This window comes from Trachinotus anak, unplaced genomic scaffold (assembly GCF_046630095.1).
Source record: "Trachinotus anak isolate AG129_WGS33_773 ecotype Australia unplaced genomic scaffold, CSIRO_AGI_Tana_v1 ptg000025l, whole genome shotgun sequence".
Lineage (NCBI taxonomy): Eukaryota > Metazoa > Chordata > Actinopteri > Carangiformes > Carangidae > Trachinotus > Trachinotus anak.
Genome location: NW_027273876.1, coordinates 13,747,876 through 13,772,509, shown reverse-complemented (window position 1 = coordinate 13,772,509; position 24,634 = coordinate 13,747,876). Strand labels below are relative to the sequence as shown.

Genomic DNA, 24,634 nt, shown 5'->3' with positions numbered 1-24,634 from the left:
AGGAGACATTCTGTGTCTTCTACAATGTCTTGATTGAACACATAGGCAGAATACATATTTTACTGTCTTTATTGTAGAAATACAGAGGATTCAACAAGAAAAGACACAAAATCAAATATTAAAAAATGCTTACACAATTAACAACTTTACATTCATTTTAAAACATTTTCTCCCTAAACATTCAAATATTACAAATAAATTACAAAATAGTAATGTTCTTTTGCATAGGCAAAAATAATAATAATTTGACTCCAAGTGTATACAATAAATATACAAGACTAGATGGGGAGGCAGACCAAAAAGAAAAGCAAATTTGATCAGATGTACTGTACAGTACACAAAAACACTGATGTTCACATTGAGGTTGGTACTGTGTTAGCTACAGTAAGTCAGGCCTCACTTTAGTAACCTTTAGCCTTCACTGATGACTAGTACTTTTGCTTGAGCTCCATCGTGGATAAGGACTTTTCAGGCTTTCTTGACTTCCTGTACTTGTAGGCCAATAGGATGGTGGCGAGCAGGAGGACCAGGCCAATCACCAACAGGACCCACTGGCCAGCTACGGCAGCTGCCCCCTCCACACTCATACCCAGGAAGTCCACTTTATTAGCTGTAACTTCAGTAGCTGTAGCTGGAGACACATAAAATACTGAGTGAGTGATTTGCAGGATAGATTGTTTTTCACTCACAAACTCACTTATTCACAATTAGCAAGCTGCAGATTCTCTGCAAGGGTCACACTCAGTCATTTTCAGAGCCCTTCAACACACACCTACTTGTGGAGAGAAATAGGGATAAAGAAACAAAGTAAAAGTTTTTTTACATTTTGAACTCTTGCCATCTGTTAGCTAAATAATTCATGGGAACTGAACATCACTGGATATGACATAAAATTCAGTGAGTGGCTTGTTTTCTTTTTCTTTTTTCTTTTTTTTTTTTAACATGACTATGACGTAAGCTTTACAGTGCCAGATACCAACATGTTAATCATTTCAGTAAAACCCAAGTTTATAATCCAAATATTCAACACCAAAGAACCCACAATGAAAAACAATCTTTCTCTGATCTTTTCTTCTGGCCTCTGCATCACACCGCCATTAAAAAAAAAAAAACATTTTGTCCCCACTTTGTCCGCAAAGTACCAGGAGGACAGAGGACACACAATGCCACCCAGACTAGTGCGACTAATGTACTCTTCAGTAGAAAACACTGCAGCTTTATGTGGTAAAACCTGAACAGCAGCTGATTGCCTGATAAACACAGATATTAAAGATAATAAAGATATCACTCTTCCTACCTACAGATGGCGCACATTAACATGTCCAAATCTCTAAACTGCTGCAACTATGAGGACCATCGTATAAAACTGTTGCTGATACTCACAAACTAAATTTAACAAAATATCTTGTCACAAAGTGTCTGTGCTAGTATGAATGCTACATAATAAAGGTAGGGTAACTTGCTCCTTTTTGACGCTGTCTCGTCTTTACCTCCTTTATATTATTTCCATCCTCATTCATTCATTCATTTTTACATCTAAAGTCTATATTTCTCTCTTGCTCTCTCCAACAACAGCTGCGTTCTCTTTTTTCCCACTATCTCCTCCCAGCTCTCTCTTTCACAGTCTCGCTAAGCCTCTCATCAATCTAATCTGTATACATCCTTTCAGCGGGATCTCATCAGTAAAACAAGAGGAGCAGGAGATGGATTTAACGATAAGACGCAGCAGAGGAAGAAAACAAAATGAATGCCTCTGTGAGAAGCTAATGCGCATTTTCTTTCTGGGAGGGAGTTCAAAAAACATTTGGCTTGGAGATGTAAAATGGAAAATGTATTTACCACAAACCTCCTGCAAGCAGGCTTGCCTACATTGCCTACATGCGTACATGTGTTTCTGTGGAAGGATTAAAGTATGTGCATGTCTTGAATGTACTGGACATACTTGAAGGTTTCCAGTCGTACTCAGGCCACCCGCGAACATCGTTGTTCTTGCTGTTCTCTGTCTCAAGCCACTCAATGAGAGGTTGGAAATACTGCATGAGTGGCTGGGCACTCATTTCGGGCTGGCCGGTGATCATGGTCATAGCCTCAGGCCAGGGCTTACTGAAGCCGAGCTTCATCACGTCACTGCAAACAACAACACAGGTCAGAGAGGAGGTCAGGGGAGACAAGGATCAGTAGCAAAAGTGGGTTGTAGAGATAAATACACACGTGGCATGAAGCATGTTTTCACGCGCTGCCTGCACTTACAGACACTATAATCTTTCAGTTGTCAGTGTTACAATCATGTCTGTTCTTTACTGAACAAAAAAATACAAAATAGATTGTTTTCTAGGTCATTTCCAGTGTGTACTTATATTTTTAAAATCCTATTTTTATTATGAGGTTTTTCATGTCATAAATGCACCAGGAGATGTTACATAATTTTTTATTTTTTATTTTTTTGTGGAAAGACTGTTAGTGTTTAGGTAGGTGTGTGTACTGACCCCAGCAGCTTCCCAGCATCTTTAGATTTGTAGATATCGCAGGTATGGAGAGGCCCAACATGCTTCGCAGCTTCACACAGAGCCTTGTGGAACTGAAACTGGATGATGAAGCTGACAAAGTACCTGATTGAAGATCAACAAAGATCTGCTATCATGACTTGGCTTCAGTGGTGGCAGATACCAGAAAAACAAAGTTAAACACAAAAACAAGCTGATACTGTCACATCATTTCCTTTTAACGGTGATTGATTATTTTCAGAGCCATGTGACTTACTGCAGATTATGTTCCACAACATATTTATCTTATCTACCCATAGTTGATTAGAGTTTATTTACGCCATTACCAGCCTATCTGTACTCAGTTATCAGGTGCCCTGTTTGTTCTGCCAAAAAAAATGTACCTGACGTAGGGAACATTAGCAGGGATGTGGAACTTTGCACCGGGGTCGAAGTCATCCTCAGTGCGGGTCACAGGTGGAGACAGTCCCTGGTACTTCATTCTACAAAGAAGAAGAAGAGTTTCATCGGATTGTTATTTCAGTAAATCATTTGCAAATGCAAGAATTTGTTACACAATCACGTACTCATTAACTTTCTTTTAGTTAATGAACATTGTACATGATAATTGTAAAAGTGCCGGTGAACTTTACCTGAGGTTCCACCACTCTTTATTGTACTCAGTCGGTGGGATGCGTCCATCAAATACCTTCCATCTCCACTGGTCCATCAGGTAGCCAAAAGGCAGGAAGGCGATCTTGTCAAGCGCCATGCTCATCAGGAAGTTGATATCACTCTCTAGAGAAAGGGACAGAAACACCTAAACCATGAGCTGAACACTGTTGTAACGTTGCATGTCTCTACAGAAACGTGTAGTAGTCATGGTCAGGGCCACTCACCGTGGTTGCTCTCAACTTTGTCCAAGAGTCCGATGCTCTGCAGATGTTTGGGCGTGGACACAGACAGGGCAAGTACATCACCGATGGCCTCATGGAATCCAGGATTGGCTCCGTCACGGAAGGAAACAGGCTGGTCTTGGTACTGCAGGAAGTACTGGACGTGGCCCATCTCGTGGTGCACTGTGATAAGGTCATCCATAGTCACAACAGTGCACTGTTTGATCCTGGAGACACAAACAAGGCAAAAATTACATACACTTAATGCTACTGAAAATGAAGTAATTCAGCCTTATGCCTCCCTTGCTATGAACATCTCATGCAATTGGATGAATTTTAATTTTGGATTCTTCATCATTTTTACGGATTGTGTGTGATTGTTGCTGATGCTGTATCAGTATTAAAGCAAGGCCACCCATACACAAATGTAATATATGTACATATATTGAATGGTTATATATGAAATACATGTACATACAGAATAAAAGCACATATGTAAAAATTACACATGAAACCTATTAGAAATTGGAACTTTCAAATTTCATATATTGACATATCTGTCAAGCCCATACAAATATGTATGTTTATGTATGTATGCTTATATTGTAGACATATGTTACATAAACATATATCCACCCCAAAACCTGTCATTATATGTTCTTGTAATATATAGTAGGGTCTGAGACCACAATGCCAGAATGGGAAGATAGAAATGTTTAAAATTAATGAGAAATTATAATGAAAAACATATAAAAGCATATATAATTTTGATATGTATGTTGTTTTAATAAACTTGCATCGATAAATTAAATATATATATCATCAACATATATAGTCAGAACATATTATGCCATAGATCATATAGATATTTTAATATATGTTCATATACATATTTTACTTTGGGTCTTTCATATATGTTATAAACTTATATCTTTCTATATGTATTATGTGATGATAATATATCCCCTTATTTGTGACGTATATGGCAACATCACTCTTGATATAGGCACATATATGTCAGAACACCAATGACAGCCCACCAATCAGTTAGATTCAGTAAAATAAATGGATGAAACTGAGGATTAACCTGAAGTCTTTTCGGTTGTAGAAGTCCCATGCCGAGGCATGGCACACCACCTGGCGTCCGTCAGACGGCTTCACTAGCATAGACTTGTTCCAGAACTCTTCTGGCATTGGCTTCAGACCGAGAGAGGTGAAAAACCTGTCTGATTCCTGGAACATCACGGTGGCATTCCAGTTCTGTACGGGGGAAAAATAGAATACCAGTGAAGATGAGGAGGCGAATTTGTAAGACGGTGAGATATTCAACATGTGGAAAAAGCAACCGTCGCTTCTGGAAAGTAGATGACTGCAGAGTGTATACAAATTATACATCTAAAAGGACAGAAGGTAACATATGTTCCCTTCAAAAATATCCTGTGTTTTGTACACTTCATGTAGTTATGGATTACTGCTGTTTTTTGCTGCTTTTATTTATCATCACTTATGCTCTGTATTTATCATTGTTTGAACCCCCACTTTGGCCCACATCCAAGTCTTATTTTCACTGAAGCATGGGTGTGTGGTCTCTGTGTGCAGATGCAGCAGCTGGTTCATGTGTTAACTCACCTTTGCCACCATAGCCGGCGTGGCGTCAACCTGTGTTGCATGTGGATAGGGAATTACCAAATCCATTATGCCAGACCACGTCTGTGCCCACATGTTGCCTGAAACAACAGAAGACACAATTCATTTTTCACATTTCTAAGTCTCAGAAGTTATGGGGCAAGTCATCCTGTGTTCTGCCAGTGTTTAACCAAGAGGGATTTGTGACAATGAGCAAGTCCAATCTCTAACCGTGTGGAATTGTCACACACAATCTCACGCTTGGCGCCTCAGAAAGCAAATTAAATCCTGTCTAAACCCAGATGCATCAACAGCCCACAACAGAATATCAATGGAGTATGCTCCCGCATAAAAGAAGAGTTTTGCCTGTGGTGTTAAAATCCTTTGGATTCTATAGTGAAACACTGGCTGAAGTGACCTTAACCTCAAGTTCCTAAAACCTGGTATAACCAAAAGTTCTGAAGACTGAAGTCCCAAATACTTTGCTCACACAAAGTGTAGTTTTATGAAATTAAGTCCGAAAAGCTGCAGCTCTTTCAAAGACACTTCCTTTTTGTTACTTACCCAGCAAATGTGCAGGAATGGGTCCCTTCAGGTTGATGTACTTGGGACCATACTTTTTGTACAAAGCCCTGCGAACATAGGCATGTACGTTCTGATAGAGCGGCTCCAGCTCCTTCCACAGCCTCTCCAGGTCTTCCTCAAAGGTAGGAGTTTCATACAGGGAGCGCCAGAAAGCCCCATTGTCAGTGTGACCTGCAGAGAGTAGCAGGGATAAACAGCCAACAGCGATGAGTAGTTTCTCAAAAATGCAGGCAATGCAGACTGAGTTTTAAGCAAATGTATCATCTGAGCAAAGCAGCTCCTGAAGCAAAATGATCCTTGTTTATGTTTTAAGTCTTTTAAAATAATTCAGCAATTCAGTATAATTTTTAGATATTAGTAAATATAGTTATTACATTTTGTTAATTCTATTTACTTTCCTCGTGAGAGTTAAAACTTTCAACTCTAGCTCATCTTACTGTAGCACAAAGTCTGGAAACAGGGAGAAAGAGCTAGCCTTGCTACGTCCAGAGGTAACAAAATCAGCCTACCAGCCTGGGGGGTTATGCACCAGACTATTTCTTGCCAGCAAACTGCTTTAAAGGCTGATTTCGTTTACACTGGACAAAGCCCACTGTTTTCCCCTCAGTTTCCAGTCTTTGTGCTAAGCTAAGCTAACCACTCAGCTGCTCGCAGTGGTTTCATATTTTCTGTACAGACATGAGGGTGCATGGTATCAATCTTCTCTTCTCACGATAAGGAAACAAATTAGGGCATTTCCCAAATTGTCAACTCTGTGTGACTAAAACCATCTAAATCAGCCACTTGTTATTGCTAGAAAGTACTGATTGAACTGTGTCAAAAGTGGCTCTTTGGCTGCGCTGATTTAAACTGACCAATCAGATTATCTTTTCCCTCCGATTCTGAGCAGTGACATTCAAACAATGATTAAAACTGCTCTTTACTGCTCTCCAGGTCTGACCTTGTATTTTTTCAAGAAAAAGAGATCAGGGAGAAGGTGTATTTAAAAGGATCCATTTAAGGTCATACCATTGAGTTTGGCGGCTGTGTTCGCCAGTTCAACATATCTCTTGTAATCCTGTCGAAGTACTTTTCCAGCAGCATCTCTCCATCCCTTCCAGGCAAATAACAACTCATCATAATCCCTGGATTCTGCCATGATCTTCTGGAGATCTGAAGCACAGCACATTCATTTATTACACCAAGCTACCTTCTGTGTACTGTCTTTTTTACAATTACTCTTTCATGCCATTAACTATGGTAAGTATTAAGCAGTTACCGCACTGTTTGCTCATATGCTTCATCATTCACTTTATTCATTAGGATTGTCACATATTACATAGTCTTACCTGGATCCAGCGGGTGGCATGTCCCATTTTCTCTGCAGACGTGAGCCACACTGTATTTCGTCTCCATGTTGGACAAGAGAGTGTTGTACTGAAAAGGCAAATGCATTCACCATACATTAGATCACATTTAAACCCACAGTAATCCTCTGTTTTTTAAATTTCTATAAGTGCTTTCTACAGCCGCTCAGACAGATGGACAAGGGTAAGAGCATGTGCGAGGGACAGGTGTCTTTAAAAGGTAAAGGTGAGTCTCACTGAAACAATATGTTGACCATTCATACATTGACAGTGGCTACATTTTTCACACAGCTACAGGCTTTTGAGTGCAGCATAACACACACGCACACACACAGAGTCAAATAAATTCACAGCAGCTGACTCAAGTAGAGAGTGCAAATTAGCCAATTATTAGCCAGAGTTGATAGCCATGTAAACAGGAACAATACACATAATAGCATTAATGACATCGTCTAATTTCAGGCTAACTTCACTGGCTTCTCTATACAGCCTATAGGCCTTTAAATGTTCAGCCAACCAAGGCTGATTAGATAATATAGACAACTTAGAATAATGTTTTTCTTTAGTAAAGTTATTTATAGACCCTTTAGAGCAACATCAGTGTGAGGTGGGCACGTCTGACACCTCAAGAAGGACACCTCCCTTTCAGCTCAGGTTCCAAAATGAGTTCTCCAGGCCAGAGCCATGTATTTTAATAAAGTGGTAGATAGGTGAGAAAACACCAACTTGGATAATTTCACAGCAGCCAGGACAGCTACTGTGTATTTATGGCTGTATAAATGAGTAGTGCAAAGGTTTCTCAGGCTCTATAATCATTGGCGTTCAGTTTCAGTGTACTTCTTGTTGATAAAGGTGGCAGGTGAAGGACGTTTGATAGAAAATAAATCACTCAAAATGCTTGAGTGAAGTATTTCCTGGATACACTGCAGTCATCTAATATCATATATTCGTACATAACACCAGTCAGTTATATTTCGATGGCAAACAGCAGGAATTTCATACATGCTCTTGTTACGTTAGTGTGAGAGAAGCTCAGCCATGCTGCATGTTGGTCTGTGACACACTCATTCATTTCTGATTGTACTCTGCGAATTCTGCATTATGGCTACTGGCCGCCATTTTTATTTACTGTACTGAAAGAACAACTGGGGATGCAACACAACCAGTAGAGCTATTCTTTCCCCCAGAGCAGTTCAGTCTTGAATAAAGGTTTGTAAAACTAAAACCATTTCCTCCACACCTCTTCCAGCTGTTCCGTGGGCAGTGCGGCTCGCTCGATGTCGCTGAGTTTTTTGATGATGCGTTTGACCGAGGGGTCCTGGAAGTCAGTAGTGTCATACTGACGGGCCTTCTGTCCGTACTCCAAGGTGTGGGCTGACATCTTCAGGTTTTTGTCAAGCTGGAGAGGAATAATGAACACTCTTTAATTTTTCCATTTTTACACATGTCAGTAGAAGCAGAGTGATTAGAGGGATGGATAGACAGGTTGACAGATGCGCAGACAGGGAAATAGGAAGAAACATGCATACATGGATTTATTAGTGACTCACTGATTCAATCAATTATTGATTTGTTGACACATTTTTGATTAAGCAGTCATTTTATTGATTTTCTGATTTAATGCAAAAAATAAATAGATAAATAAATCAACATAAGGTGCAACAGTCCTTCACATTTAAATGATGAAAGATGATACTCGAACAATGTTAAGGTGATGTCAGTGGAGCTGGTCGCTCAGGGGGGTCTCACCATTGCCTGTTTATTGGCTTCATTGATGTCAGTGTTGTACTTCCAGGAGGCCTCGGTGTAGGCGTTCCACACCACCTCAGCTGTTCTGTTGTACTCGTCCAGAAACTTCTTTGCCTCAAGCTCATCTGTATTCTTTCCTGGAAAAAACAAGGAGAAGGAGAAATCAGCTCAAATGCAGGATGCCTAATGTAAAAAAAAAAAAAAGACATGTAAAAATACTGTCAGATTTTAGCTATATTATGATGTGTGAATTATGATTATAATGTGGGTTTTTATGTCTTTAGGCATTAGGGATTCTTCTGTTTGTGTGCATGCAGAGGAAAAAATTATTTATTTCCTCTGTTAATGTATTTCAGCTGTTTGCTGTTTGTTTAGCATTTATTTTGACTACAACTCTGTTGTGCTCACGGTCCACTCTTACCAATATCCTCAGGGTAGCCCTCAGGGATGGGTGGGACCCAGTTGAAGTCAGGCCATCCCAAGGTCTCATTTACATTCTGCTTTTTCAGCCACTGAATAATAGGGTCAAAGTATTTCATCAGTGAGCTCGCATTCATCTTGTCGGTGCCTATGGCCTCCTGGAGCACAACAGGCCACGGTTTGGAAGAGCCAGCCTGGAGAACTTTCCTGGAGAAGGTGGAAGGAAATTGTGTTACAACTTTACTGCGTCTATAAACCACTATTGTGTATAAAATTAGATTACATACTTTAAAATGGCGCCAGCTTCTGCAGAGCGGTAGATGTCACATGTGTGCAGAGGGCCGGTGTGTTTGGCTGCTTCGCATAGTTTTTCATGAAACTGGAACTGCAGGATGAAGCTGACAAAATACCTGCAGAGGAAAGATAGAGATCTCTTCAGTGCATCGCATTTAATGTAATATTACTGCAGAATATTTCATTAAAGTACAAACAGAAAAATATAATGAAAAACTTTAAAAGCAGGGAACATCATGTGAAAGATCAAAAACAACAGATTATAGGTTGTCACAGCTAGTAAATGAAACTCTTTTGTCCTCTACTTTGTAGTAAAGACCATTAAAAATCTTTCATACTTCAATACACTGACTAGAAATACTGAAATGCTGAAGGTTTAGCTCATAAAAATTGTTTGTTTCACCAAAAGTGTGTTTAAATAACTGTCCTCCCCCGCACTGTTAAATAAAAAGGGGTTAGATGCCTTTTTTGTGAGGCCCCCTGCCTCTGCAACAATGCTTCCTGCTATTGTAGAGACACTGTATTGTTTAAAACCACACTCCACTCAAATGCCAGGAATTCAGTCCAAATTACAGCACACAGTACATTAATCCCCGGCTCACAGGCCAGTCCTGCACACTTATTCCCTTAACTATTACTTTACATACATACACTGATCATGATTGTGCACTCAAAAGGCACTGGCTCCATTTAATGGAATTTGACATTGTAAAGCTGTTATAGTATGGCTATGACGTTAATCAGACAGAAAATACACGTCACAAAAAATACCAAAAGCCAAAGCTGATTGTCTTTATCTCTTCTATTACAAAGAAGTGTGGGTGAACCAGGATGGTACCTGATGTATGGCGTGTTTCCAGGGATGTGGTATTTTGCCCCAGGATCAAAGTGGTCCTGTGTGCGTCTGGTGGGTGGGCAGATGCCTTGATATTTTGTCCTTTAAAAAGAAATAAGAAACATGGATTTAGAACTCATTGGCATGTGGTTACATAAGACATAAGTTCAGGAAAGTCACTCCGCCTTTAATGCCTTTCTTTGTCTTATTTGTTAAGTTTAAGTGTCAGCAGGGTATGTGTGCTCTTTTTCCAGTGACGGCTCGCTTCACACGAACACACACACTCACACAGTCTGAGTGCAAGCCAGTACAACCACTGCTTTCTACTGTAAGAGCAGCTCATCTGTAAAGGCTGGGGTTCACTAACTCTCACAAAGCTGTAAAGACGTTATACAATATCAGTAATTCACTGACCACTCAGGATCATATTGTTATCAGCCAAAGAATCAGCTCCCCTTGGCCTTACAGAGCTTTGTAGTAAGTGATTGTTTATCAGTCCAACCCTTTACTGTGTTGGTTCACTCACACTGCTCTCATAGTGTTGTTTCTGGCCCCGGCAGGCAGCTGTTTACAGCAAAAGAAAAACTCTTAAAACCCACTTATATACTGTCTGCTCAGCACAAACAGCAGACCGAGACAGTTAGCAGTCAGCTGGTGAACATAGTGGAGCATTTATGAGCTGCAGAGTCAGAAATTTCCCTCAGGTGCTGGTGGAGACCAAAACTAGAGCTAACAGAGAGTGAATGTTGGACTTAAATTCATCAGGCGGACAACTGAATGATACTGGTGCTCCCAACCTGCTGGATGTGTAGCTTCATATTTACTCTACAGACATGACAGTGGTATTGATCTCATCTAACATTCAGGAAGTGAAGTGTGTGTATGTGACATATTTTATAAGTATATTAGGCCTGAACATAAAAGCCTACCTGAGGTACCACCAGTCAGGGTTGTACTGCTCTGGAGGAGTGCGTCCACTGAACACGCCCCATCTCCACTGGTCAATGAGGTAGCCAAAGGGAAGGAAAGCGATCTTCTCCAGAGCCATCTTTAAAAGGTAGTTGATGTCAGTTTCTGAAGGAAAAAGATGCAGAATTTATTATTCTTTAAACATTTGATGACGAATATTTGAGAAGTTATCACACGGTTCTGTGAGAGGGTATCTATCTCTGTCTCTGTCTTAGTCTCGTTACCTTCGTCAGAGGTCACAGAATCCAGCAGTTTAATAGTATGCAGATGTTTGGGAGTGGAAACGGACAGAGACAAAACATCGCCAATAGCCTCGTGAAAACCAGGGTTGGCTCCACGACGGTAGCCCACAGGCTTGTCCTTGTACTGCAGGTAATACTGGACATGACCCATCTCGTGGTGTACAGTGAAGAGCTGCTCCATCGTCACTGTGGTGCACTGCTTGATCCTACACAGAAACATCAATATAACTGATTAGTAACTTTATATTATCAAGAATCATAAAATGGTATTAAAGTTCTGAAATTCAGAATTATTTTAAGGATGTTTAAAGTCACATCCAGTAGATTTTCTAAATCCCTATAAGAGTAAAGGGCGACATGTATGGGTCCTACACTATTCAGACATCTTTGTGTTCAGTGTAAAATAATTCTGGAATGAAGTGTAACTGTAACTCACAAAGTAACTAAATTGCAACTGCATTAACAAACTTTACCTGAAGTCTCTGCGGTTGTAAAAGTCCCAGGCAGATGCGTGGCACACCACCTCTCGGCCTTCGGGCTTCTCCAGCATGGATTCATCCCAGAACTCCTGAGGCATCTCCTCTAAACCCAGAGAGGTGAAGAACTCCTCGGCCACACGGAACATGTGCGTGGCATTGTAGCCCTGTGAAAAGAAGAGTCATGGTTCATCTCAGCGCCATCTGACAAAACTATAATCACTTAGAAACAGTGGGATCCATGAGATTTCTGATTAGCAGTGGCATTTTACTGCTGGTATGGTCACCATCTGCAAGAATTTAAAAAACTGTTTTCCCTCTATATACCATCCCATCCCAGTGGCACAAAATCTCTCGAACACACTTACTTGTCTGACCATTTCATCAGTCACATCCATGTTGGGTTTGTTGGGAAATGGGATCATCATGCCATAGATATTGTTCCAGGTCTGGGCCCACATATTTCCTGAGGGTGAGGAAGAAAACATACTTAAGCAACAATTCTGACTCGGGACAATCTACACATCAGGCACTATAGGAAATGCCTACATGCAGCATGTTCATTCATGGTAATGAGATAAGCACACAGAGCTGCGTGCCATGGTGTGTCCGCATCCGAATAGTTGTATTGTCTGTGGTGTGTTTGAGGCTTTTATTAAATGACAGCTGTTTATGTTATGCGAATTCCTCAGTTAGAGAAAAGGGCTGAATTTTATGTTTGACATTTGGAAAAAGCAAGACCCTTGCTGAAGTTCATAATATTTAGTTTGGACTCTCCTTTTCACTTGGAAAAAAACTGCTACTAATTGATCTGGTTCCAAGATGGTAAAATACCCGGATTCGTTATGCTCTGCGGCCAACAAATTCCTTAACCAAGAGTTCATTCAGGATCTCTCTTAGGAAATATCTCTTTCCTCTACGGGCATCTGCACCGAACTATAAACTGGTGACGTATACAGACACATGCTAAGTCAGTGACACAATGTAAGATTGATTGCCTTAATTCAAATGAGTGTGAACACAGTTCAGCAAAGTCAGTGAAACAACAGTGAAATGCAGTAAAAAGAAAGCCACACAAAGCCCTGATAAAGAAACATGATTAATATCCTTTGCATAAAGCAAAAATGCATCCATGATGCACACACAAGGCCTGTTTTTCATGTAGCCATTCTTATGTAACACTTCAACTTCAACAGTAAATCTTGCAAGAGAAAGATGATATAAAATATAAACCACCACCAAAAAAACTGAAACAAACAGTAACAGTGAAACTACAGTCCCTTTTGCAAAATTAAAACACATGATCCCCTCTCTTCTAACTCCACCTAATAATTTTCATGCAGTCCCTTATGTAATGTATGGCTCTTGTCTGCAGGTATTGTATGTTAGTAACATAAAATGTTCTTTTGTACCTAGCAGGTGGGCAGGAATAGGTCCTTTCAGGTTGATGTACTTGGGGCCGTACTGGTTGTAGAGCTGGCGGCGCACAAAGGCATGCAGGTTCTGGTAGAGGGGCTCAATGGTCCGGTAGAGTTCCTCCAAATCCTTCTCAAAGGTCTTCGTCTCATACCAAGACCGCCAGTCATCTCCAGTGTCCTCAAATCCTAAACAGGACAAAATTCTGATGTTTTATTTCCCTTCTTTCATTCTTTCTTGCTCTCTCCCTTCCTCTGTGAGTCATTTCTATTCCTCTCCTCTCCTTATTCTTTCATTATTTCATTCTAATCAACTGAATAACTTCATTCTTAGCATTATCAACATTGTGCTGTCAGTGACAGATAGGCAGACAACCAGGGGAAAGTTCTTACCATCTGCTTGAGACGCTTTGTTGCTGAGCTCCACAAACCTGGGGTAGTGCTTTATGAGAGGTACACCTGATGCATTGTGCCAGCCCTCCCAGGCGTACAGCAGTCTCTTGTAGCTCCTGGAGTTGGCCATGATTTCTGTGAGATCTGCAAAATGAGTCAGTCATAAAGAAAATGATGAAATATCAAGGAGCACAGTCAGTAGCACAAAGAAAAAGTGTCAAGTTTTTCCTAAAACAATTAAGACACATTGGTGTTTAGATGACTCCATGCTCTGTGAGCAGGAAAACAATATTTATCTTCAAAATGCCAGGAATAGGAAATGAAGGTGAGAGCTGAAAACACAGTAGATAATTGGACTGGTGGAAAAAAGACTTTGTCATTTCAATGTCAGCAGTGCTTTTATTGTGAAGGGATGTACCAGATACTTAGAGTAAACCCTGTTTCAGATCAGGAAACCAATAGTCATTATGGAGACTGCACCTTGACAACAGTAAATGCTCTTTCTATGTTAATGAACAATCATTTTTAGTAGAAATAATTGTGTTTGCTCTTTGTTACACTTTGTATTTTGGCAAACATTTCTCATAATTATCTTTGCCAGTTGTTGCTGACAAAGTGCAGGGCCATTCTTCAGAATACACGCTGTAGTGTTAAAAGCTACTGATGTTGTTTTTACAGCTTTTTACTCAACACTCATGGGCACATCCATAGCACTTCCTTTGGAGACCTCTCTGGAGTCATTTTGCCCATCCTGTTACTTTTCCAAGAGCCGATAAGATCTTAACCACTTATAATTGTTTTTTGTTCCTAGACTTCCCCTCCACATTGTTGTTTGCATCATATACAACGAAATATCGGTATCATATTATGCATGCATTTTGAGCCTCAGACTGAGCAGCTGTATGATATTTACTCACGAGGTTCAAGGCTCCAGCTTATGTTTGGCTCTGGATACACCTTGGCTGTTGAATAAATATTGTCCATTGTGCTGAGAATGGTGTTATACTGCAGACAAGAAGAGGAGATTTGAAGTCATTCTCTGATGCTCAAAAAAAGGTTTAAAAAAAATGATACTGCGACAAAAACACAATTACAAGAACTGACAACAAAGTTTCTATAAGAAAATATGAAACAGAAACAAACCTCCTGTCTCTCTTTCTCGGGCAGGTTGGCTGCTCCCAGTGTCATGATCTTTTCCATCAGTTTCGTGTCTTTAGGGTCAGGGAGAGAGTCGAGGAGCTCGCGAGTGAAAACCGTCTTGGCCTTTAACCCCCAGGCTTCAGAGAACGCCTGCTCTTCAAGGGATGCATTTACCTAGAGGTGAGAGGACAGTGATATATTGGATCTGTTCAGTTCTGCAATTTGAGACCTCAAATTTAAAAGCCTGCCATCAGGTGGTAATGAATATGTGGCATCAGCCATTTTAGCTTCTTTATGTCTTCAAGCATGTTTTTGAAAAACAGGCATGGTCCACAAGAGAATGATATTTAATGTGTAGTCAGGCATTTTTGCAATATCAGTGTGTCGAGAGTAGACGGTGGGCGGAAATGAGAGTGGCGGTATCAGACTTCTGGATGGATTGTCATGAAATTTTGTGTAGAATTTCATGTTCCTCAGAGAGCGAATTTTTACATTCATCACACTTTTTGTCAAGTGTCAGCCGTGAGTTAGAAGTTTTTTATTTGTTTTTAATGAATTGCAGTGAATTTTGGTATGGACATGGCATGGTGCCCAGAGGATGAATACTGATGGCTGTAGTTATCCCCAGACTTTTCCTCCAGTGTTCAGGTTTATACCAACCCTCTACGATGGGTTGGTATAAATTTCGTACAGACATTTATTGGCCCCAGATGCTGAATCCATGACTTCTCCCCTAACACCACCAGCAGTTTGACAGAGTAATGTCTGAACAACTGTTGGATGGATTATCGTTTGAATTTTGATGATCCTCTGACTTTTTTTTTTATATCACACAATCACTGGAACAAAATTTCAAATTGGCCAATACTTTAGTTTCCTTATCTAATATTTTGGTTTTCTTAACAATGAACAATACAGCCTCACAGAGCCTTACAGTAGACTTGTTATTCAACTACCATACTGTCTTCATTTGTGGCTCAGTGTTCCTTAACAGCTGCACCAACAGATCTTCCCTCTGGGATCGATAACATGTTCTATCTGTCTATTGGGGGCAAGGACAAAACAGCAAAATAACCCTAGCTCAAGGATCATATTTTTCAAAAATGCCTTTGTCACTCATGTACACATGCTCATATATGGCCTCGCCAGATCTCTAGAGCCTTTCTTTATGGCCCTCCGGAAGGTCATGGACATAAGCCTTTTCAATATATAATGACAGAGCTGGAGGAATGGATGGAGTCAAGGCTGCCATGAAATGCTGCATGGATAGTATATGTGCTGAACATTGATCTGTTCCTTGAATTGTTACAACACTATGTGTCTCATATACTGGACCATTTTATTTTTCCTAAGACAAAAAAAAAAAAGCTCTTATTGTGTTGCAATCCTTCACTGTGTTTCCTGTTACAGATGTCAAATCCCACTGTAAAGCAAGCTAGCTTAGTCACACTTCAGAAATTAATATCTACACACATCCCAGTGTTGATGTAACCCGAGCAATGAGTCAGTGCACGCAGCAGTTTGTCTCAGCACACCCTGATAAAAGTGACAGAATAGTAGCTTCCTTCCACTAATGTTTTCATTGAAGCCCTTCTGGTCTTTCTTTCCAGCCTTCACTGAGATAAGAGGCTGCAGGAGGGAAAACTGGTGACAGTGAGCTGAAGTATTAACTCTGACCTTTGTGCTTCCTCTCAATCTCTGTCTTTTTCCTAATCATTTTTTCCTACAGCCACCCATCCACTCAGACACTCACATTGTCAGCAAATAATAAAGATAAGGCTGAAAGGCCTTTTAGCTGAATTTCTGTCACTCAAGGTCTTGATGTTACACAAGCTGCAGTGTTGCTGTGTACAGTAGCTTGTCTGTTAATAGCTGTTCTGACTTGTTGACTCTTTAAACACATAACCTGTGTGTGTTCATTCCAGTTCTCTTTGACTGTTAGCTTTTAAAGTAAGTACATCAGAGTTATTTGAAGATATTTGCATCTGATATAGCTGAAATTGAAAAAAATACGTGTGTAAAAATAGATTTTTAGTATTTCAAATTGAAACCCTTCTCTTGAACTCACCACACTGTAGGTAGCTCTGCAACTTCACATTCAGGTTGCGTGGAAAAAGCAGTAAAATGAAAGACTGAGCCTCAGGTCTGGTTGTGACACTTGAAGGCAGCTGGTATTTCATTCTGAGCTTCCAGGGACAACAGTCATTGATATCCACTCTCGTCGGCTTTTATTCAGCATGATTAGAAGCCTGTGAAGTGATCCTCATTCTGTTTGATCCTCTACACCCTCACCTCTGAAGGTGCAAGGGCTGGAGAGGGAGAGCGTGTGTGTGTGTGTGTGTGTGTGTGTGTGAGCGTGTGAGCATGTGTGTGTGTGTGTGTGTGTGTGTGTTATAATCTAATCCATTCCTGTTCTGCACTACATTACTGCCACATTATTTTAATAATTGCATTGAATGCCAACATTAGAAAATTTCCCTGTCAGGTTGAATGGTCATTCCCTCCCCACCCCCACCCCCACCCATCCCTGGCTGCCACATCAGATGGAGCTCAGTGCTCTGATTCACTTTGATCCCATCTTTGAACTGTCCAGAAAAAAAGGAAAAAAAAAAAATCACGCTCATACATAGCCACTACAAGCCTACTCATCTTTCAGCTTACATCCTGGACCCGCTCTGGAGAGCAGAGCACATTCTGCAGCCTGACCCCGTTGACACTGGTGTGGTTACACCTGTTCAGTGGATCAGGAGACCAGCTCCCAAAGCCTGGATAGTGTATTGAAATCCTGCTGTGACAGCTGTCCAAGCAGACACAGAAAAGAAAAATCCCAGGCTTTGCACTGAGGATGTTCATTTGAGTCTGCATATGACTGAGTAAACTTGTACTGTTCACACATATCCACGAATATGAGATATGTGCAAACAATTTCATTGGCTCCTACAACCTGCTGGCCGGCTGTACTTATCTCCTGCTTTATTGCCGGCTTCCACTCTCCCTCATCTTCAGTGTTTATGCAAATGTTCCTCAGGCATATGGAGGGAAGAAACTCTAAAACCATTGTAATTTGCTATTAATCTAAACTCCATTTTGCAAAACAGAGGTATTTTATCCAACTGGCAGTTATTGCCACATTGGACCATAAAGACTATTTGTGTGTGTAAAACTGCATCCTATAGTGGGTGCATCCATCTGGAGAAACTGTATTAAGTTGAAAATATCATAAAACAGACAGTTAAACAAATAAATAGCCGACATAATAGATCGCAAGACCCCCTGGGAATTTATTCAGAACTTGAAGACGTTCACACCACAGGCATTCAGATCTGTTTTATATTTGCAGTGACACACAAGCTGAGTTGGCTGTGCTGGGAGGAAGCTGAGCATGTAATTCTGGAGGGAGATGAATAGGGGTGATCTCCAAATCAAGCAGGGCTCAGCTCCACAGAAACCCTTGACCATGCATGCATTTGTGGTGACGAGGTGTCAGTGCTGGCGAGAGCTGATCTAAACGGGCCAAAATCATACCAGCATGAGAGAGAGATTCAGCCAACATGTCACCCTCTAAACCCAAGGAGTTGTCCTACCTGAAGCTGGGAGTTGTGATCTGTCAAGTTGGTGTTGTAGTTCCAGCTGGCAGAGACGCTGTGGAATAACACCTGCTCGGCAGTGCTGTTGTAGTCATCGAGGAACCTCAGTGCATCAGCCACGGTATTGCTATATTCCCCTGGAAGCCAGCTTTCTTGCAGAGCCACAGAGAGTCCCAAGACTGGCAACAGCAGCAGCGCAGACCACAGAAACCTGTCCACAGCAGTGCCCATGGCTAGCTCCCACCAAAGAAAAGAGTGGAAGAGAAAAACTGACTACAGAAGAGTTTGGAGGGAGGTCTAAAAATACACAAGAGTACACCTTTCCCCTGGAGCTTGTGTCTCATCTACTCCTTCACTGCTCCCTCTTTAGCCTCCCAAGCCTGACTGTTGGTGAAATGCACAGAAGCCAAAGCAAGCTTCTTTTTAAGTGCCAGTTTAACCCAGCCCACACTTCTCTGCAGCCTTCCCTCTTACCACTTTACAGCACTGGACATGCCCCCCCCTCCAGTTCCCTTCCCTACTATTCCTATCTCCTCTCCCTCCCTTTGTGTTCAGCAGCCTGCCACGGTTAAGATGGCTGACAGTATCTTTGATCAGATCTAAGTTTCTATAACCGCTGAAGATGAGAGATAAGATTTGACACACCAGCTCAGTGCCTGTGTGCCTGCACTGTAGAGTGGAGGCTCCTCAATAGCCAGGCACTGGAGTGTCTGGGGAGGGACTCCACATACTTTACTCTCAGTTCCCTCCTTCAGCTTAGTGACAACAGAGGGAGGGGGAGTTATAAAGACAGGGGGAATGAAAGAGAGAAGGGATAGGGTAATAAAACAGGAATGAAGACTGAGGATTGAAAGGCTGTAAGAGATTAGGAGGAAACGTGAGATAGAAGCACAGAACGGTGAAAGGGGCTCACCTTTTATGCAGAATCGGAGCTTTATATGGCACAGCTTTCTCTGCCTAATCAGATTATTAGGCAGAGAAAGCTGATTACAAAGGGAAACTATGTATTTTCCTGATTCTAAATTTACACCAAAGTCTGCAAGAACCCCAGAAAAATCACTTTAAAAGGGATGTCATTTGCTATTCGGGTTAACTGTCGAGACGGCTGACATGTCTTTTTCATGAACATGGAGGATCACGGCTGTCAAGCAGTGGAGGGATTTTCAGGCTGTCTCCATTCTTGGCACCTTTATAGTAAAAATCCACTGGGTATAGTCCCACCATACCAAAGCATGTGGTGAGCCCCATTTCTGTTAGCTGTTGCACAGCAAGTGAAGCTGTAGCACGTCTTATATCTGTTGCTGTCTGACTGTGTATTGCTAATTCAGATCAGCAGTAAAAGGGTATAGTAGTAAGGGGAGACGGTATATCATGCAGCTGTTTATTTCCACCATCTGAGGGAATAACAAACCTGTGCATTGTCTTGTCATTACTGTGTAAATAAGCCAAGTTTACCGAGTTGCTCTTAATCCCACATTGAGCTTTTATAGTAAATCATCCTCCTGGAATGTGACAGCAATTCAAACCAGTACACAGATGCATATTTGTTGAAGGAATATTAAGGACTACACATGATAGATTATATACAAAGCACAGTAGAGCTGAGAGGAAGTACAAATCCAGACGAAAATTCTCTGCGCGTTCATCATCATAAGCAACCTCTTTCATATTACACATAGTCATTTGATCCACTGTTAATATAAAAATATCAGAGCTTTAAATTTCTTTTTCAGTAGTTTAGTTATATCAAGACGTTGTCACTCACACAGATGTTGAGTCTGAGGTTTTGTGACAGATGCCTTCAACTCCACTTTGCGTTTATCCTGCCAGCTGCAGAGCTGCCTGTGACCACGCGACCTGGTTCATTGCACCATTTCATTCATTGCAAAAAAATACTATCTTCAGTCAGACATTGAGTCTATTCCCAGATGTCACTAGCTGAGCACAAACAAAATGGCGCTCTTCAAAACTTAATTGGCCTTCTGTCACATTTACCCCTGAAATCCCTTCCATGTTTTCTGATGCCTTGATCACACACTGTCAAAATGCCTGAGCTGCTTCTGTTGCTACCAAACAGCTAATCATTCACCCGACCGTGGACCCTGACTGGGGACTTGGTGGTGAAATTACTGGACTTGCACTTTAAACCGGAATTAAAATATAAACCACCACCACATAATATGTGCCTGGTTTCTTCCCTCTTGACATGTTTTGTAATGTCCAGTAACAATTTCTTCAGTATGACAAAAGCATTTTTATCTTTAGACCCTGCCACACAGTCTATCTGAGTTCTATGATAGAAGATATACATATATTTTATCTTAGATTATTTATGAATTCACTCTCTCTTGTTACAGCCAGGTAGGTAGGAAGGTAGGTAGGTAGGTAGACAGGTAGACAGGTATTTTTATTTCACCGTCATATACCAAAAGATGCCCAGCCATATAACTATAAACATAAAAAGCAACAACATGAAGAGAATGAAAGAACAAACATAATACACCTCCATGCATGTTTTACATTACATTTACATTACAGCTATAAAAACATAACATAGATGTATCTGAGGCACAAACTTAGACACATCAAACTTAAAGCGCCCTCATACAAACTTAGTTAAGAGAAAATCTCTGAAGGCTATTGAGCATCATTAACAAAACCAGAGAGTGTGACTTTGACTTTCTCAATGAGGACATTCAGAATGAAGCGGTGACTGAATGAGGTCATAAAACACGATAATGTTGAATGAGTATATTGCACAAGGATGGGATGATAAATTTTAATTACTTGAATTACAGTGTTCTTCAGAGTTTTTGTTCTTTTCCATATCACTTTTTCCAACACTCAAGCAGCAATGAAAAATGAAAATCTGACAATTGTTAGTTGTTTGACAGTTCATATTTATTAGTTGGAGCTTTTATCTCCCAGGTTCAAGTAAATCTTCAGATATCTGGCACGTAGATTTGCGGTGGGTAGTGAGAGTCATGAGTCAAGTGTGTCAAGAGTGTCTATTAACCTTGATATTCACATGACTGCAGTAAATTAATTCCAATCATTTTATTATGTACAATAGCCCCTTATCGTTCAAAATTGAAATCCAATCGAAAACAGATGTTGGAATAAACAGTGTTTCTGCTGATGATGCTGAAGAGTTTCTACCGGCACAAGATAAAGCTGTCATTTTGATGATGCTGACATTTTACCTTTGAGGTAAATGAACTCTAGATAACTTAGTGGGGGGGGGTCAAAGTTAGTTCAGATTTTGATTGCCAGATTAAACTCACACCACACTGTCCCACAGTCGACCCCTGTGCCGAGATCTGCCTCACTCTATATCTCTCAAGCCATATACCATCTATCAAAAAAGAGATAACAGGTGTTGCCACAGATACACTCGCTGGTGTCTCTGGAAACGTGAGGCACATGTCAAACATGTGAACCACCTGGTGTACTTATTGACAGAGTGCGTCCTCGCTGGGCTGTTAGGAACAAATGATGGATTGTGATGAAGTGATCAGGCAGTGGAGGGTGTGTGACTTTTCACACACTTGTGGTTGATGATGCCTGGCCATGACAGAGTGAAGTCAGAAAACCAACAATCTGTATAAAGTGTGGAGAAAGATATCTTATGCCAAAAATAATTTCATACCTTGGATGAGAGAAGAAATGTATCATGACGTCTTTGTTCTGCTTTGTTCTGCTCAAAGTTTGAGGAAAGGGCAGCAGGTGCCTGAAGACTAATTGGAATTGAGTTTGCAGTTGTGTGTACCCGGAGACAATAAAACTGTCCACAGAGTGTTAACTGCTGTCTTGTTGTGTGTGTGTGTCTGTGTGTGTGTTTGTGTGTGTGTGTGTGTGTGTGTGTGTGTGTGTGTGTAAAATGTACTTTTCCTGCAGTCTCCGGCACAATAATTGAATTTGGCTTTTCCTTTAATGGAAGTCTGTGAAGTGTGGAGAGGCTGTGATAGCCCAGAACATCCAATCTTCACAAACAGGCATATGTTGCACACCATTGGACGTGGATGCTGTGGGGCTGTATGTGTGTGTGTGTGTGTGTGTGTGTGTGTGTGTGTGTGTGTGTGTGTGCTTGTGAGGGTGTAAGATGACATGTTAAAATGTGCACTTTTCTTCAGCTCCTGCACTGAAAAACTTCAACCTCCACGCACACAACTACTATTGTTCCAATTCAAATCTACATTCATACATTCAGTCACAGTCTCTGTAGTAAGACAGATATTTACCTTTAATTATTTCCAGACAGACCAATGGATTTTGAGGATTTAATAAAATGCCAAAAAGCTGTTAATGCAAAGAGGTGACCGCTGAGGGTCAACACTGAGTCAAGGTACCTGATAAGATACATCTGTCCTTTAACAAGAACCTCAGTGTTTCAATGTGTGTACAGTACTGGTTAAATCATTAAGCCATAATTTGAATGTGGGAACTTCCTTTCTTAATTAATTCATTAATTCTTTTATCAAAAAGCTGATATCATTGTGTTTGAGTTTTTTTTCTCACGCTCCCCTCTTTTCTGTTGATCCTCTTACAGTGTGACAACATAAACCTTTATGGTTTTTATTTTGTTTATGAATATGGGGGACCAATTCCCAGCATAGCACCACTCAACATCAACTTGATCAAAGGCATACTTATATATTCATATTACTTCATAATAACTTAGCAATAATAACCGTGCAGGCGTGCAGGGCCTCTTAATTCAGACCAGCTCCTACGACAAGGAGCAAAGCTGTGAATTCCTTCATATCATAATACTTGCTCTGAAATCGGAGACATTTCAGCTGTCAAAATTGGTGTTCACAATGGTGTTCATGTTGTGCTATTGTTACAAAGATAACAACTCTGCTAGTTCAATACTGATGTACTGAAAGAGAATAATTTATTCCACACCTTCAACTCATTATAACTGAAGATGAAGTCACATGTCACTACAAGCAAATACCAGCTGCTTTCATACTTGGGTTGTTCTGCTGTATAAACAAGACCATAAAACAGCAGTGTGCTGTTCAGGTTGTCCTGCTGATATGCGTGTTGGATTTGGATTTTAGTGCAGCTAATCTGTAGCAGGAGGCGGGGGGGTAATAACTGAACAAAAATATCTTTTTGTACAGTTATTATTGAAGGCTTTTCACAAAAATGACCTCTCCAATATTTTGATTTCAGGGGATAAAAAAAGCAAACAACCAAGTAATCAGGATGAGTGTAGAGTAATGATTGTGTGAGTAACTAAGGGTTGCAAAATCATGATTGCACATTTGAGGCGTACAAAGAAAATGACATAATGTCTGAGGTCAATGAGAGAAGAGGAAGGTAAATATAGAGCGTGCCTCCTCTTCTTAGCTGCAGTAGGTGTCTCTACAGTATATTATATCACCAGGCCATGTCTGGAGTATGTTGAATCACACTGGGCTCTATGTGAGTATACATTACCAGCTGCATTGAATCATACAGGAAAACAAATGCCAGGGGCTGAATCACAGCTTTTTGTCGTTGCCAGAGACTTCTGAGAAAGTTTAGTGCTGCATAATACAACACAAATACATCTGAATCTATTTACCCATCAGTTTCATCCCAATAAACGCAGGGTTTGTTCAGATGAAGCAAAAGGCAGAAATAAAGCAATAATTACAACAGTAATCTGTGTTATCTTTATTGTTAATGGTATCATTAATGTTAATTGTAATCTCAATTTCTAATTAATTTATGCTTTTCACAAAAAATACAATACAATTTAATTATTAATATATCAACACAGTATGATTTGAGATGGTGCTGAACACAGACAAAAATAATGTTCCATAAAGAAATAAAGTCATCTGTCCTTTATCAGTAGACAAAGACTCTGCAGATTATGTAATATGACCTACACCAAACTGATAACAGTCCATACTGTGGCAGAAATTCAAAGTAACTATCAGTCATGTCCTGTCTGACAAAAAGCTTGGATTACTTTTTAAGGCTAAATGAACTCGTATCAGATCCTTAGAAAAACTTTTTTCTTGGAGATAATGAAAAAGATTTAAGGGATAATATTAGTGGGAACTGGCTCCCACAGCATTTGGATACACCAGAGCTCATATAAGGGAGGAGGAAGTAAGAAAAGAATTTCACCAGAAAAGAAAAAAAAAACATGAGAAAATATCACAAAGTTTCATTACAA

General features: G+C 40.5%; 1 protein-coding gene across 2 annotated transcripts; it reads right to left on the bottom strand.

The window, feature by feature from the left end:
• Nucleotides 1-53: 53 nt before the first annotated feature.
• On the bottom strand, nucleotides 54-19,166 carry ace (angiotensin I converting enzyme (peptidyl-dipeptidase A) 1). Of its 2 annotated transcripts, none has more exons than XM_071462342.1 (25): nucleotides 18,454-19,166; nucleotides 14,873-15,043; nucleotides 14,647-14,734; nucleotides 13,730-13,873; nucleotides 13,334-13,525; nucleotides 12,290-12,387; nucleotides 11,919-12,088; nucleotides 11,428-11,651; nucleotides 11,164-11,308; nucleotides 10,238-10,336; nucleotides 9,393-9,515; nucleotides 9,107-9,312; nucleotides 8,686-8,822; nucleotides 8,177-8,335; nucleotides 6,919-7,006; nucleotides 6,599-6,742; nucleotides 5,570-5,761; nucleotides 5,009-5,106; nucleotides 4,467-4,639; nucleotides 3,383-3,606; nucleotides 3,137-3,281; nucleotides 2,888-2,986; nucleotides 2,487-2,609; nucleotides 1,943-2,127; nucleotides 54-631 (listed from the first exon to the last, which is right to left on the bottom strand). In XM_071462342.1, the coding sequence occupies exons 1-25, from the start codon at nucleotides 18,685-18,687 to the stop codon at nucleotides 429-431; spliced, it is 3,864 nt and encodes a 1,287-aa protein (XP_071318443.1). In that variant the 5' UTR covers nucleotides 18,688-19,166; the 3' UTR covers nucleotides 54-428. The 2 variants fall into 2 exon arrangements, with proteins under 2 accessions (XP_071318443.1, XP_071318444.1); XM_071462343.1 differs by having other exon boundaries at nucleotides 14,873-15,049; nucleotides 18,460-18,591.
• Nucleotides 19,167-24,634: the final 5,468 nt, after the last annotated feature.

What these genes read in the sequence shown, in the direction of transcription:
- ace (XM_071462342.1), bottom strand. Translation starts at nt 18,687, where the DNA reads ATGGGCACTGCTGTGGACAGGTTTCTGTGGTCTGCGCTGCTGCTGTTG. An exon ending in GAAGCTGGCGCCATTTTAAA is followed by an intron (nt 9,313 to 9,392) that starts GTATGTAATCTA and finishes CACCTTCTCCAG; the next exon opens with GAAAGTTCTCCAGGCTGGCT. An exon ending in CATTCCTGCACATTTGCTGG is followed by an intron (nt 5,107 to 5,569) that starts GTAAGTAACAAA and finishes CTGTTGTTTCAG; the next exon opens with GCAACATGTGGGCACAGACG.